At 54.2% G+C, this 13,489-nt stretch overlaps 1 protein-coding gene across 1 annotated transcript; it reads left to right on the top strand.

Annotated features, from left to right (window-relative positions):
• The first annotated feature begins 10,018 nt into the window (after positions 1–10,018).
• On the top strand, positions 10,019–13,003 carry Ifnl1 (interferon lambda 1). The gene is made up of 5 exons (XM_076554170.1): positions 10,019–10,249; positions 10,383–10,460; positions 12,356–12,499; positions 12,598–12,684; positions 12,768–13,003. Exons 1-5 carry the CDS (start codon positions 10,019–10,021, stop codon positions 12,864–12,866), a joined length of 639 nt encoding a protein of 212 aa, XP_076410285.1. The 3' UTR covers positions 12,867–13,003.
• Positions 13,004–13,489: the final 486 nt, after the last annotated feature.

Genomic DNA, 13,489 nt, shown 5'->3' with positions numbered 1-13,489 from the left:
AAACCAGAGCAGGGCACAGACTCCTTTTCCCTTTTATTTCATTTTCCTTCCTTTCTCCAAAGCTGATTTCAAAACATGATCCACTTGCCTCAGCCTCTTGAGTACTGGGATTATAGGTGTGCACTGCCTCATCTCATGTGTGTATGACTCTGGGTTGGGACCAATAACCTTGCCTTTGCTAGTGTTCCACCACTGAGCCACACCCCAGCCCCTCACTGGGGGATTCTAGGCAGGGGCTCCACCACTGAGCCACACCCCCAGCCCCTCACTGGGGGATTCTAGGCAGGGGCTCTACCACTGAGCCACACCCCCAGCCCCTCACTGGGAATTCTAGGCAGGGGCTCCACCACTGAGCCACACCCTAGCCCCTCACTGGGGGATTCTAGGCAGGGGCTCCACCACTGAGCCACACCCCCAGCCCCTCACTGGGGGATTCTAGGCAGGGGCTCTACCACTGAGCCACACCCCCAGCCCCTCATTGGGGGATTCTAGGCAGGGGCTCCACCACTGAGCCACACCCCAGCCCCTCACTGGGGAATTCTAGGCAGGGGCTCTACCACTGAGCCACACCCCCAGCCCCTCACTGGGAATTCTAGGCAGGGGCTCCACCACTGAGCCACACCCTAGCCCCTCACTGGGGGATTCTAGGCAGGGGCTCCACCACTGAGCCACACCCCCAGCCCCTCACTGGGGGATTCTAGGCAGGGGCTCTACCACTGAGCCACACCCCCAGCCCCTCACTGGGAATTCTAGGCAGGGGCTCCACCACTGAGCCACACCCTAGCCCCTCACTGGGGGATTCTAGGCAGGGGCTCCACCACTGAGCCACACCCCCAGCCCCTCACTGGGGGATTCTAGGCAGGGGCTCTACCACTGAGCCACACCCCCAGCCCCTCATTGGGGGATTCTAGGCAGGGGCTCTACCACTGAGCCACACCCCAGCCCCTCACTGGGGAATTCTAGGCAGGGGCTCCGCCACTGAGCCACACCTCAGCCCCTCACTGGGGGATTCTAGGCAGAGGCTCTACCACTGAGCCACACCCCAGCCCCTCACTGGGGGATTCTAGGCAGGGGCTCTACCACTGAGCCACACCCCCAGCCCCTCACTGGGAATTCTAGGCAGGGGCTCCACCACTGAGCCACACCCTAGCCCCTCACTGGGGGATTCTAGGCAGGGGCTCCACCACTGAGCCACACCCCCAGCCCCTCACTGGGGGATTCTAGGCAGGGGCTCTACCACTGAGCCACACCCCCAGCCCCTCACTGGGAATTCTAGGCAGGGGCTCCACCACTGAGCCACACCCTAGCCCCTCACTGGGGGATTCTAGGCAGGGGCTCCACCACTGAGCCACACCCCCAGCCCCTCACTGGGGGATTCTAGGCAGGGGCTCTACCACTGAGCCACACCCCCAGCCCCTCATTGGGGGATTCTAGGCAGGGGCTCTACCACTGAGCCACACCCCAGCCCCTCACTGGGGAATTCTAGGCAGGGGCTCCACCACTGAGCCACACCCCAGCCCCTCACTGGGGGATTCTAGGCAGGGGCTCCACCACTGAGCCACACCCCCAGCCCCTCACTGGGGGATTCTAGGCAGGGGCTCTACCACTGAGCCACACCCCCAGCCCCTCATTGGGGGATTCTAGGCAGGGGCTCTACCACTGAGCCACACCCCAGCCCCTCACTGGGGGATTCTAGGCAGGGGCTCCACCACTGAGCCACACACCAGCTCCTCACTTTTTTCTTGTCTTTATTCTCAAAACAACACAATGTAATAACTATTCACATAGTATCACATAGCACTCAGCTGTACTGAGTATCACACAGAAATTTAAAGTTATTTGAGTGTGCAAAAGAGAGCTGGGCATGGTGGTGCACACCTGTAATTCTAGCTCTCTGATAGTGGAGTCAGAAGAATTAAAAGTTCAAGGCCATCCTTGGCTAAATATTGAGTTCAAAGTCAGCCTACAGGAGACCTTGTTTTCAAAACAAGACGGAGGGGCACAAACAAGACTGCAGCTCAGTGGTGGAGCGCTCGCCAAACATGGGCAAGGCCAAGGTTGAGTTTCTAGTAACATATGTGCCGCGTGCGCGCGAGCACACACCACACACACACACACACACACACACACACACACACACACACACACAGAGTTCTTTTAAAAAAAATAAGTAGGAAAAAAAGAATTTGGAGCCGAGAAGCACACCATTGAAAACCCACTCGCAAGCCCTCCCACAGGGATAAGCTGTCGCACAGTGATGAGACCTCTTCTTCCCCTGGAAGCCTCAGTTCTCAGACTTCCCGAGTCCGGGCACCTGAGCAGTAGTTCTGCAGACACGTGACCTGGGCTCAACCAATCACGCACACCCACAGCAGATTGGTTTAAATGGGGGAGTCTGAGGTGGTGCTGCAAATCTGTAATCCCAGAGTTTAAGAGGCTGAGGCAGGAGGATCAAGGGTTCTATGACAGCTTTGGATATGGAGCAAAACCCTGTCTCAAACAAACTATGAGCAGGGCGTGTGGGCGTGCCTGGATTCCCAAGCATTTGGAAATTAGAGGCCGGAACATCAGGAGTTCAAGGCCATCCCAGGCTACACGGTGAGTTTGAGGCTAGTGTAGGTCATATGAGCCCCTGTCTCAAAATACCAGGGGCTGGGGTGGGGGTCTTTGTGTGTGTGTCGGAGCTGGAAAGATGACTTGATGTTTACAGTGAAATTTCAATACAGACCAGACAGCACTGAGTGAGGTTATCTTGGGGAGTCTACGTAACCACAGACATAAAATGTTTATAGGGACTGAAGATTCCAGAAGGGGTAGAGTGCCTGTCTAGCATGCAAAAAGCCTTGGGTTTGAGCAGGACTAGGTTGTTCATGCCTGCAATTCCAGCACTCCAGAAGTGGAGGCAGGAGGATCAAGAATTTAAGGTCATCCCTGATGACACAGACAGTTCAAGTCCAACCTGGACTACCTGGGGTTTTGTATAAAAGGGGGATGCGGAGCTGCTGGCCGCATAGGCTTTTAATTCCAGCCCTCAGACAAAGGCAGGGGATCTCTGTAAATTCCAGGCCAGCCTGTTCTACATAGAGAGTTTCAGGGCTAGTGAGACCCCGTCTCCGAAGGAAAAAAAAAAAAAAAAACTAAAGAGGGGAAAAAAAAAAAGAAAAACCCGTTTTCTGGCACATTTCATGAAACATAGTCATTGTCATCATTATTTATTACGGGTGTGTGGCACAAGTCATCCAAACCCATCATCTTTCTTCTGGCATCCCCCCAAAACTCCTACATGTGTCCCCTAAGATTCCAAGAAAGGCCTCCTCCGTGCCCCAATTTCTTTAAAAACATCTCCCTCCTTGCTATGTGCCTTCGCCATCGCTAGAAATTCGGGGTGAGTCAGGGCAACTTCCTCTCCTCCCACCACCCTCTGGGTTCTGAGGATTTTCCAGTCAGGGTTCCAAGCTTGGCTCCAGTCTCCTCCTGGGTTTCTCTTTCAGATCCGGTCTTCTGTCCGTCATCCTCTAGCCCCGCCCACCAGGCATCTCCCCACTCCCTTCCTAACTCACCCCGCCCTGCGATTACGTCAGCAGAATGGTCTCCTGGCCGCTCCCTGGGGAACTCTGCAGACGGAGGGACAGGGGACACGGGCGACAGTCCCACGGGCGTGACTGGTGCAGTGGCCTACCCCATCTCCAGGTCCAACTGTTCTGATCCCAGAGAGTGATGGAGGCCTGCCTGCAGCACGGACCCGGCCTCAGAAATACTGACTCAGAGAACGTGCCTGCAGGACAAGATCCCAGGTGATCCATGCGATGAGAATCGCTGCGGCGGCGAGAGGAAATGGTTAAAACCCATGCTCCTGGCAAGGAAGGATGAACCTGTGCCATTTGCAGGAAAAATGCATGGGACTGGAAAGCCTCGTGTCAAGCGAATTAAACCAGACTCAGAAAGGCAAATATCACGAATTTCTCCCTCACGCAGAATCTACATTTAGCAGCGTATGTAGCAAAGCCATAAAAGCACAAGAGGAATTACTTGGAACGGGAAAGAGAACAGTGGGGGGCGTGAGGGGGGAAAGAGAGTCATAACCGCCTGGAACTCCAGCCCCAGTGGAGCGACGCCCTCTTCTGGTAGGCCTGAGGACCTGCACACATGTGCAGAGACACGCCCCCCCCCCTAATTAAAATTAAAAGCAAGGGGCTGGAGAGATGACTTAGCAGCTAAGAACACTTGTTGCACTTCCAAGGACCTGGGTTCAGTACCCAGCACCCACATGGCAGCTCACAGCCCTTGGTAACTCCAGTTCCAGAGGCTTGGAGGTCTTCTGATCTCTCAGGACACTGAATGTATGTGTTACACAGACATGTGGCAGGTAAAACACCCACATACATAAAATTAAAAAAAAATCAAAAATATCATTTTTAATTATAAAATAAAAAAAAATGACACATGTAATGATGTCATAATGAAACCCATTATTCTGTGCACTAACTATAAAAACGTTATCAAAGAGGGAAAGCCTTCCTCCCCAAAGAGTGGTCCATCCTCTGGTGAGTGTCGGGAGTGTCTCTTGTTGGGCACAGTGCCGTGAATCTGTAGCCCCAGCCGCTCAGGTGGGGCCGAAGGAAAGCTTGAACCCAGGAGTTTGATGACACCTGACAGCTGGGCAACACAGCAAGAACTCAAAATAAAGAGAAAGGGGAAAAAAAGCCGGCAAGATGGTTCAGGTTCCTGCCACCAAGCCTGACAACCTGAGTTCAAATCTGAGAACCAAGTGGTGGAAGGAGAGAACTGACCTACCCTCACCACGCCCCCCCCCAAGTAATTTTCAAAAGAAAGAGACACAGAGGTATTGAAATCTGACTTGTCTGTAGCATCCTATTTCCTCCAGCCGTGTGTGCGAGAGCATCTTCCTTCAAGCTCAACAGCGTTTATTCCTGTCCTTATTAGTCATCCCACTGGTCTCCTAGTGGGAGCTCAACACGGCTTTTCGTTTGCATTTTCACTAATGGTTTCCATGTGGGCTTCTGTGTGTTTCTCTTCCTCCACTAACTATCTGTTTATCCGCTCTTGTCTTCTACCCGTTTCCTATTGGCTTCCTTGTTGTCGGCATTTCGTGTTGCTCTTTTGGATGAGTTTTGTTTTGATACAGAGTTTTGCTATGTAGCCCAGGCTAACCGCAAACTCACAATCTTCCTCTTTCTTCAGCTTCCCTCGCGCTGGTGGTACAGGCATGTGCTCAGCTTGTAGAACAGGTTATTTTGTTTCATTTTTTAATTCTTGTGTGTGTACATGTTGCGTGGTGTGCACGTGTGTGTTCAAGTGTATGTACAACTACATGCAGAAGCCAGAGGTTGACAAAGGGTGACTTCCTCGATCACTTTCCACCTAACTTTTTTTTTCTTTCTTCAAGACAGGATCTCACTATATATCTCTGTTTGTCCTGGAACCCACTCTGTAGACCAGGCTGGCCTAGAAGTCACAGAGATCCACCTGCCTCTGGGATTAAAGGGTGCATCACTATGCCCAGTCTCCACCTAACTTTTTACAAAGTTCTCCCTTTCTCTCTCCCCTCCCCCCAGATTTATTTTTATGTGTATGTGCCTGCTTGAGTTCATGGGCACCACTTGTGTGCAGGAGCCCAAGGAAGCCTGAGGAGGGCATCAGATCCTCTAGAATTGGAGTTACAGACAGTGTGAGCCACCACGTGGGTGCTGGGAGCCCAGCCCAGGTCCTCTGCTAGAGCAGTCCATGCTGCAAACCCCTGAGCCATCTCTCCAGATCCTCCACCTAGCTTTTTGAAACAGGGTCTCTCACCAAGCCTGGAGCTCAGCGATCTGGCTAGGCTGGCTGCCCAGCAAGCTTCTGGATCCTCCTGTCTCTGCCTCCCCAGTGATGAGATTCCAGGTACGTGCCGCTGTGCCAGGCTCCTGCTGCTGTGCCAGGCTCCTGCCGCTGTGCCAGGCTCCTGCCGCTTAGGCGGGTGCGGGGTCCTAATTCATGATCTCACACTTGCACAGCAAGCACCTTGTCTACTAAGCCATCTCTCAAGCCCCCTGGATCAGTTTTGAGAGGAGAGGGCAGGGATGTAACCAGGTGTGGGGCCACATGCTTGTATTCTCAGCACTGGAGCAGCTAAGGCAAGAGAATTCTGAGTTCGAGGCTCAAGGCTAGTCCAGGCTACATAAGAAGGCACTGTCTCAAAAAAAAAAAAACATTGCACAGCCTCAGTACAGATGCAGTTTGTCTCTTTCTAGTCCATAGCTGGATCCAGTGGTGGCACAGGCCCATAATCCCAGCATTCAGAAGGCTGAGGCAAGAGGATTACTCACAAAGCCAAGGCTAGCCTGGGGTGCATGGTTCTGTAGTCTGGGGTATAGCATGAGACAAAAAAAAAAAAAAAAAAAAAAGGCAAAACCCAGAAGCTGTGGTGCATGCTTTTAGTCTCAGCACTCGGGAGGCAGAGATAGGCAGATCTCTGTGAGTCTGAGGCCAGCCTGGTCTACAGAGTGAGTTCAAGGACAGCCAGGCTGCACAATGAGACCCTGACTCAGTTAAACTAAACAAAACAATCCCACAACACTCCTCAGTGGGTTGGCTCTGTGGGTGTGGAGTTTACCCACATGGAGAGCGACTGTGCTGTCCTGGAGGGGACAGAGACACAACCGCTCCATCGTGTAGGGAAGTAGACCATATAGACACAGGCGTGACCTGCGGCCCCATGACATCATAGTCCTCCTCCTGAATTTGCACGTGTGAGCTTGAGTTCTCTCCAAAGCCTAGGGGACAGGACACAGGTGTGAGATGTGGGGGGTGCCCCGCCCCCAAAAGTGGGTGGAGAACTGGAACACAGAACAAAAAACCAGTGACTTACCGAGTCAAGGGGACCTCCAGGGAGTGACATCGGCAGTAAGCAGTTGCTGGGGGGGGGGGGGGGACACTTGGGTGGAGCTGCCCATAGGTGGTACAGGGCACAGCTTTTGTGAGTCCTCACCCATGCTGGCGTGGGTTTTTCTGTGATGCAGCTGCGGGGGGCGGGGGGTGGGGGGGGTGGTCCCTCAGAATCCTGTGAGTAACTCCCAAACAACTCTGGTTCCCCAAGCTGGACTTAGGGATCCTTCGTTGGTCTGTTATTGCTCCCTCCATCTGGGGTGAACAGAAGCAGACTCCTCATGAAGTCGTGCAGCAGGCACAGGCTAGAGTAGTGGGAGAGACTTACTTGCCCACCCCAGTGAGCACCCTAAATTCTACATCTTATGCCATTCACTTCTCTCACCCCGTTCCCAGCCCTGAGATAGTCAGGGCACTTGGATGATGCAGAAATCATCTCCATCTTGAAACTGACAGAGAAGCTGTATGTTTAAATTGCATTTATTTTTTTATTAAATTACATTTATTTATTGTGTTCATTTTTGGTGGAGGTGGAATGTCAGAAGACAAATTGCAGGAGTCTTTCCTCCCACCGTGTGGGTTCTGGGTTTTGAACTTGAGTGGTCAGCCTTGGCTGCAAGCGCTTGCAGCCACGGAGCCAGCCCGCCAACCTGAAAGCTGTAACATTTAATTTCTGGCTGGGTCCCTGGGTAGGGATTGCTCCTGAAGAAAGTACTAATGGTACTTCCGCTTCCGGTCTGCTCTGCATCCACACAGTAGAGAGACCTGGAGGAGCAGCGAGATCTGGGCACATGGGTGGGAAGCTGTCACTGTGTGGGGACTGCCCACCCTTCCCACGAGTGAGTGCAAAAGTGTGCCCATGGGATGTGGTGGGAGGGTACCAGCTGGTGTGCCGCAGAGGACTCTAAAAACTCTCCCACACAGAGGACAGGTGTGGGCCTTACGGGAACGGGGAGCTGGAGGCAACCTAAATGCCCGTCTCTGGGCGAGTGGGTAAGTACAGGCGCCGTGGGTACACTGTCACAGTTACAGACGGGGAACTGGACGTCCGCAGCTGTGTGGGGAGATCTCAGCCATGTAGCGTCAAGTTTTAATTTTTTTTCAAAGTTAGTGGATTTATAGCACAATCTCATTTGTGTAAATTGGAAACGCATAGACACACCAAGTCACAAATTAAAACAGCGCCTCTTGGCAGTTGTATATCAGGCCGGCTGAAGTGGGTGTCTGGGAGGCGGACTGGCGGGGGCGGGGATGGGAGAGCCTTTTATGGGCCAATTGTGGCTCTGTGTTGCGATCTGAGAAGGATGATTAACAACCTCAGGCCTGAGGACTGAGAAGAAATGAAGAAATCAAAACGGCGGTCACATCACAGCAATTGCTTCCTGGTTATGCGGCTCTGAGGACTCCAGGGGTGACCAGAACCAGCAGAGCCCCAGACCCTTCCCCAGCTTGCCCTAGGAAGGGCCTTTGTCCCCAGCAAGCCGGGACCTCCCTTCCTGTTCCGTGTTACCCAACAGTCAGAAAGGAGACACCTTGACTGTTGAGGCTGTGTGTGTGTGTGTGTGTGTGTGTGTGTGTGTGTGTGAGAGAGAGAGAGAGAGAGAGAGAGAGAGAGAGAGAGAGAGAGAGAGAGAGAGAGAGAGCTGTTACCAGGTGTCTTCCTCAGTCGCTCTTCAAACTGTTTTATTTTGGGGGTCTCTCACTGAGCCTGGAGCTTACCCATGGGTTAGGCTGGCTCCCAGCACACTCGGAGCCTTCGGTCTGCCTCCCGCAGTACAGCGATGGCAGGCATGCAGTGTTGCACGGCTTTTAACACGTGTCCTGGAGATCAAACTCAGGGCCGACACTTGTGAGACAAGCCATTTTACCAGCTCCTCGGCCATCTTGCTATACAGCCTAGTCTGGTCCTGAACAACCCTCCTGCTTGCCTCTCCGGGGTGCCGGGAGTGCCGGGGTTAAAAGCACCTACCACCACACCCAGCTCCAGCTCTGTCCAGGCTCTTACCCTATCTCTCAGCAGCATGCACGGGGTGGGGGATGGGGGGTGAAACAGAATTCAGTTCATGCCCTAGGCTGTTACTGACCAGTGGAGGGACCCCAAGGCAGTCATCAGAAAAGAGGGGCAACCATTATACAGGTCAGGGTTCTTCCGAGAAGCAGAATCCCAGGCCACAAGGGCGTGTACCCCTCAACAACATGCAGACAGCCATGGACCACCGTGCTCAGTGAGAGAATGTGGAGGGTTTCGTGGTTTTGTTTTTGTCTTTAAGATTTATTTATTTTTATTTTATGTATATGAGTGTTTGTCTGCGTGTATGCATTTGTACCACATCTGTGCCTCAGAGACCAGAAGAGGGCATCAGGGACCCTGGAACTGGAATTACAGACACTTGTGAGCTGCCACGTGGACAACCCAGGTCCTCTGCAGACCAGCAAGTGCTCTCACCCACTGCCGCCTCTGTCTGTGGAGTTCTGACATCCAAGAGCGCTCAACTCCAGATCTTCCTCCCGTCAAAGCCTTCACTCTACAGGAGGCTCCTCCCCCCTCACACAGCCCACTGACTCACAGGCCTGCCTTTTCCCCAAACACCCTCAAGTGCCCAGAAACGAAGCCTTTCCAGCTACCTGGCTACCTTCAAGCACGAGGCGGACGACACCCAAAAATAATCTACACAATCACAATAGCAATTACTCATTCGTGGGGATTTAATGAGACACCCTTCTCAGGCAGGGAGTCTGTTCCACACACGCCCACCCTCCACCTCCGGGTCCCACTGTGACCTTGAACCTTCTGCCCTGTTCCCACCACTGCTCCCTCCCTTCAGTGTAGTCTAAACTGGGGAGCCCTGGCCTTCTGTGTCCTGAAAGAGATGGTTTTGCAGACTCCGGACACTGGATTCTGTTTCTCTTTCCTTCCTGGAACAACATCACACACCTGGCCACGCCCACACCTGCTCACCTACCTGGTCCAGGAATTGGCTCCACCTCCTGGTGCCTCTTATGGGTGCATTTTCGTTTCCCTTCTTCCTCCCCCCACCCCACCCTCTGCTTTGGACACATCATCAAGGATAGCACGTGTAGCCTGCCTTAAAAAGCAGAGCCATGCAGCTCAGGAGACACTTGGGACTTGAGCATGGCTACACTGTGGCGGCTGCTGAGTCTGGTGACGGTGGTGCTGGGCTTGGCCACAGCTGCTTCTGTCCCTCCTTCCAAGCCCACTCCAGCCAGAACAGGCTGTCACATTGGCATTTTCCAGTCTGTGTCACTATGGGAGCTAGGAGTCTTCAAGAAAGCCAAGGATGCTTTGGTGTGTCGCTGTTACCATAATGGGCTACCCTACAGCTTTCCTACTGGGATGAAGATGGTAGCCTGCCACTGTGGGCTAACCTCTAACCTTCTGCTGCAGGCTAGGCTTGAGCCAGGCCAAGTTTCACTCTGGCTGCTGTGAAGTAGGCCCCATCTCTCCTGGGTGGGCTAACCTGTGCCTTTCTCTTCAGGAAGAACTGCTGCTTCAGAAGGATGTCCGGTGTAGCACCAACCCCTTTCCCAGTAGCTGGAAACTGGGCCAGCTGCAGGTGAGTTGGAAGCCAGGAGAGGGTTACCCGCTTGCCCTACCCCTCCTTCCTAAAGCTGCTCCTTTGCCTGTCCCCAAGCCCTGTGTCCCGCAAGGGCTCTGTCCCTTCTATGCTTACCTAGCTCCTTTAGGTCAGTCTCTTTTGGGGGGGAAGGGAACACGAGAGTCTCACTGAGGCTGGACTCCGTCTTGAGGTTCCGGAGACCCTCGGCCTCAGCCTCCTGACCATGCAGGGATAGACACATGATACCACACCTGGCTCATCTTTCTCGTCCTTTCTCTCCCAGCCTGCCTGCCACCCATGCCCCTGCCCCGCCCCCTGTCTGTTCTCTCTTCACTTACCTCGTTTCCCCTCACACAGCCTCTCCCCTCTGTCCCTCATCTCTTAAAATGATCCTCTCCCAGCCTGTGCTCCTCTCCATCTTCCATCCTCCCCTGCAGCCTCCTCCTCCATCTCCTCTACCTTCTCCTGATCCCTGCTCCCCTGCCCTGTGCTCCTCTCCATCCTCCCCTGCAGCCTCCTCCTCCATCTCCTCTACCTCCCTCCTGGTCCCTGCTCCCCTGCTCTGTGCTCCTCTCCATCCTCCATGGAGCCTCCTCCTGCAGCCTCCTCCTCCATCTCCTCTACCTCCCTCCTGTCCCCTGCTCTGTGCTCCATCCTCCATCTTCCCCTGCAGCCTCCTCCTCCATCTCCTCTACCTCCCTCCTGTCCCCTGCTCTGTGCTCCTCTCCATCCTCCATCCTCCCCTGCAGCCTCCTCCTCCATCTCCTCTACCTTCTCCTGATCCCTGCTCCCCTGCCCTGTGCTCCTCTCCATCCTCCATCCTCCCCTGCAGCCTCCCCCTCCTCCATCTCCTCTACCTCCCTCCTGGTCCCTGCTCTGTGCTCCTCTCCATCCTCCATCCTCCCCTGCAGCCTCCTCCTCCATCTCCTCTACCTCCCTCCTGGTCCCTGCTCTATTAAACCTCCACGAGCCCAGAGCCCACTTGTTGTTGCCATCTTGTTTGGCTCCTCACTTGTCTCCTCCTGTCCTTTTTCTCCTCACCTGGGTCTTCCTCGTCTGTACTCCTCCTGGAGCACTCCTGGCCTTGGGATCCCACATCCATCACCTGTGCCCTGCACCACCTCATCCTGCATTGTATTCCTTACACAACCCAACTTACCTGTGCTTTTTGAGATTTGGGACAGGTGTGTATGTGGTATAGGGACTCAGTTCAAGTCTCACATAGGCAGCTACGAGCTCCACCACTGAGCCACACCCCCAGCCCCTCACTGGGGGACTCTAGGCAGGGGCTCTACCACTGAGCCACACCCCAGCCCCTCACTGGGAGATTCTAAGCAGGGGCTCTACCACTGAGCCACACCCCAGCCCCTCACTGGGGGATTCTAGGCAGGAGCTCCACCACTGAGCCACACCCCAGCCCCTCACTGGGGGATTGTAGGCAGGGGCTCTACCACTGAGTCACACCCCAGCCCCTCACTGGGGGATTCTAGGCAGGGGCTCCACCACTGAGCCACACCCCCAGCCCCTCACTGGGGGATTCTAGGCAGGGGCTCTACCACTGAGCCACACCCCCAGCCCCTCACTGGGGTATTCTAGGCAGGGGCTCTACCACTGAGCCACACCCCAGCCCCTCACTGGGGGATTCTAGGCAGGGGCTCTACCACTGAGCCACACCCCTGCCCCTCACTGGGGGATTCTAGGCAGGGGCTCTACCACTGAGCCACACCCCAGCCCCTCACTGGGGGATTCTAGGCAGGGGCTCTACCACTGAGCCATATCCCATCCCATCAGTGGAAGTTTCTGGTCAAGCACTCTGAGCCACATGCCCAGTGGTTACCTCAGCCTTCTTGCCTGTTTCTCCCCCTTATGTGTTATTTCTCACCTATTCTCAGGTCCAGGAGCGCCCCAGGGCCTTGCAGGCTGAGCTGGCCCTGACACTGAAGGTCCTAGAGAACATGACTGACTCAGCCCTGGTCCCCATCCTGGACCAGCCTCTTCACACCCTGCGCCACATCCACTCACAGCTGCAGGCCTGTGTGAGTCCTGGGCCCCCGGCTCCCCCACATTGTCCCTCAGCCACCTGGGCTTCCCTGTGTCCCAGCAGCAGGCTCACAGTCCCCTCCTCTGTCCACAGACGCAGCCTCAGCCCACAGCAGAGCCCAGGCCTGTGAGCCGCCGCCTCTCACGCTGGCTGCACAGACTCCAGGAGGCCCAGAGGAAGGTGAGTCTGGGGAGGGGACTGGGGTCTGCAGAGCCTGGGAGCCCTGAGTCCTGGCAGCCCCTGAGCCAGCCCTGTCCTTTCAGGAGACCCCCGGCTGCCTGGAGGACTCTGTCACTTCCAACCTCTTCCGCCTGCTCATCCGGGACCTGAAGTGTGTGGCCAGCGGAGATCAGTGTGCCTGAGTACAGAGGCCGGGCACCGCGTGTCAGAGACTCTGCACTCTACACTCGGCCCCACACCTACCTTAACTTATTTCCTCTCACCCTTTATTTATGAAGCTGCAACCCAGGTTGGGTTTATTTTCATACTTTTATACAATATATGCAAATAAACAGTGAGGAGTTGGACTCTTCTGTGATGTGTGATCCTTAAGGGTGTGTTTCTGTGTGCCTGTGGGAATGTGACGAAGTGTGGATGTCGGTGTGGTGCAGAGGACATTCAAGACTGTGCGTTTATGTGTTTGTCTTCTGTGATATGTATCCAAGGGACCACTTCTCCAAATGAGCAGCTAACCAAAGATGTGTCATTGGGTGGTTTATCCACATTCACATGTATTTATAAACATGCTTATAGTCTTTCTCTAGTCTGTATGTGCTGTGTAGCTCTCCTTTAAATAATGTCTCTGAGACAGATGGGGGTCTCTCTCATTCAGGTTGCTGTCTCCTATATCAAGGAAGCAGAAAAACCAACATGGGCAGGAAAGGTTATACACTAGTGAGAACTTTAGCTCTGATCCCCAGCACCCATGGAAAAAGAAAAAGAAAAGATAGAGTGAGCTTTGGAAGTGGACACAGGACAAGGATCC

This window comes from Peromyscus maniculatus, chromosome 1 (genome assembly GCF_049852395.1).
Source record: "Peromyscus maniculatus bairdii isolate BWxNUB_F1_BW_parent chromosome 1, HU_Pman_BW_mat_3.1, whole genome shotgun sequence".
In the NCBI taxonomy this organism is placed as follows: domain Eukaryota; kingdom Metazoa; phylum Chordata; class Mammalia; order Rodentia; family Cricetidae; genus Peromyscus; species Peromyscus maniculatus.
This window is presented reverse-complemented; position numbering and strand designations above follow the sequence as displayed.

Coding starts and splice junctions, on each gene's coding strand:
- Ifnl1 (XM_076554170.1), top strand. CDS start 10,019: ATGGCTACACTGTGGCGGCTGCTGAGTCTGGTGACGGTGGTGCTGGGC. Junction 10,250..10,382: donor TTCCTACTGGGATGAAGATG/GTAGCCTGCCAC, acceptor CTTTCTCTTCAG/GAAGAACTGCTGCTTCAGAA. Junction 12,500..12,597: donor ACTCACAGCTGCAGGCCTGT/GTGAGTCCTGGG, acceptor CTCTGTCCACAG/ACGCAGCCTCAGCCCACAGC.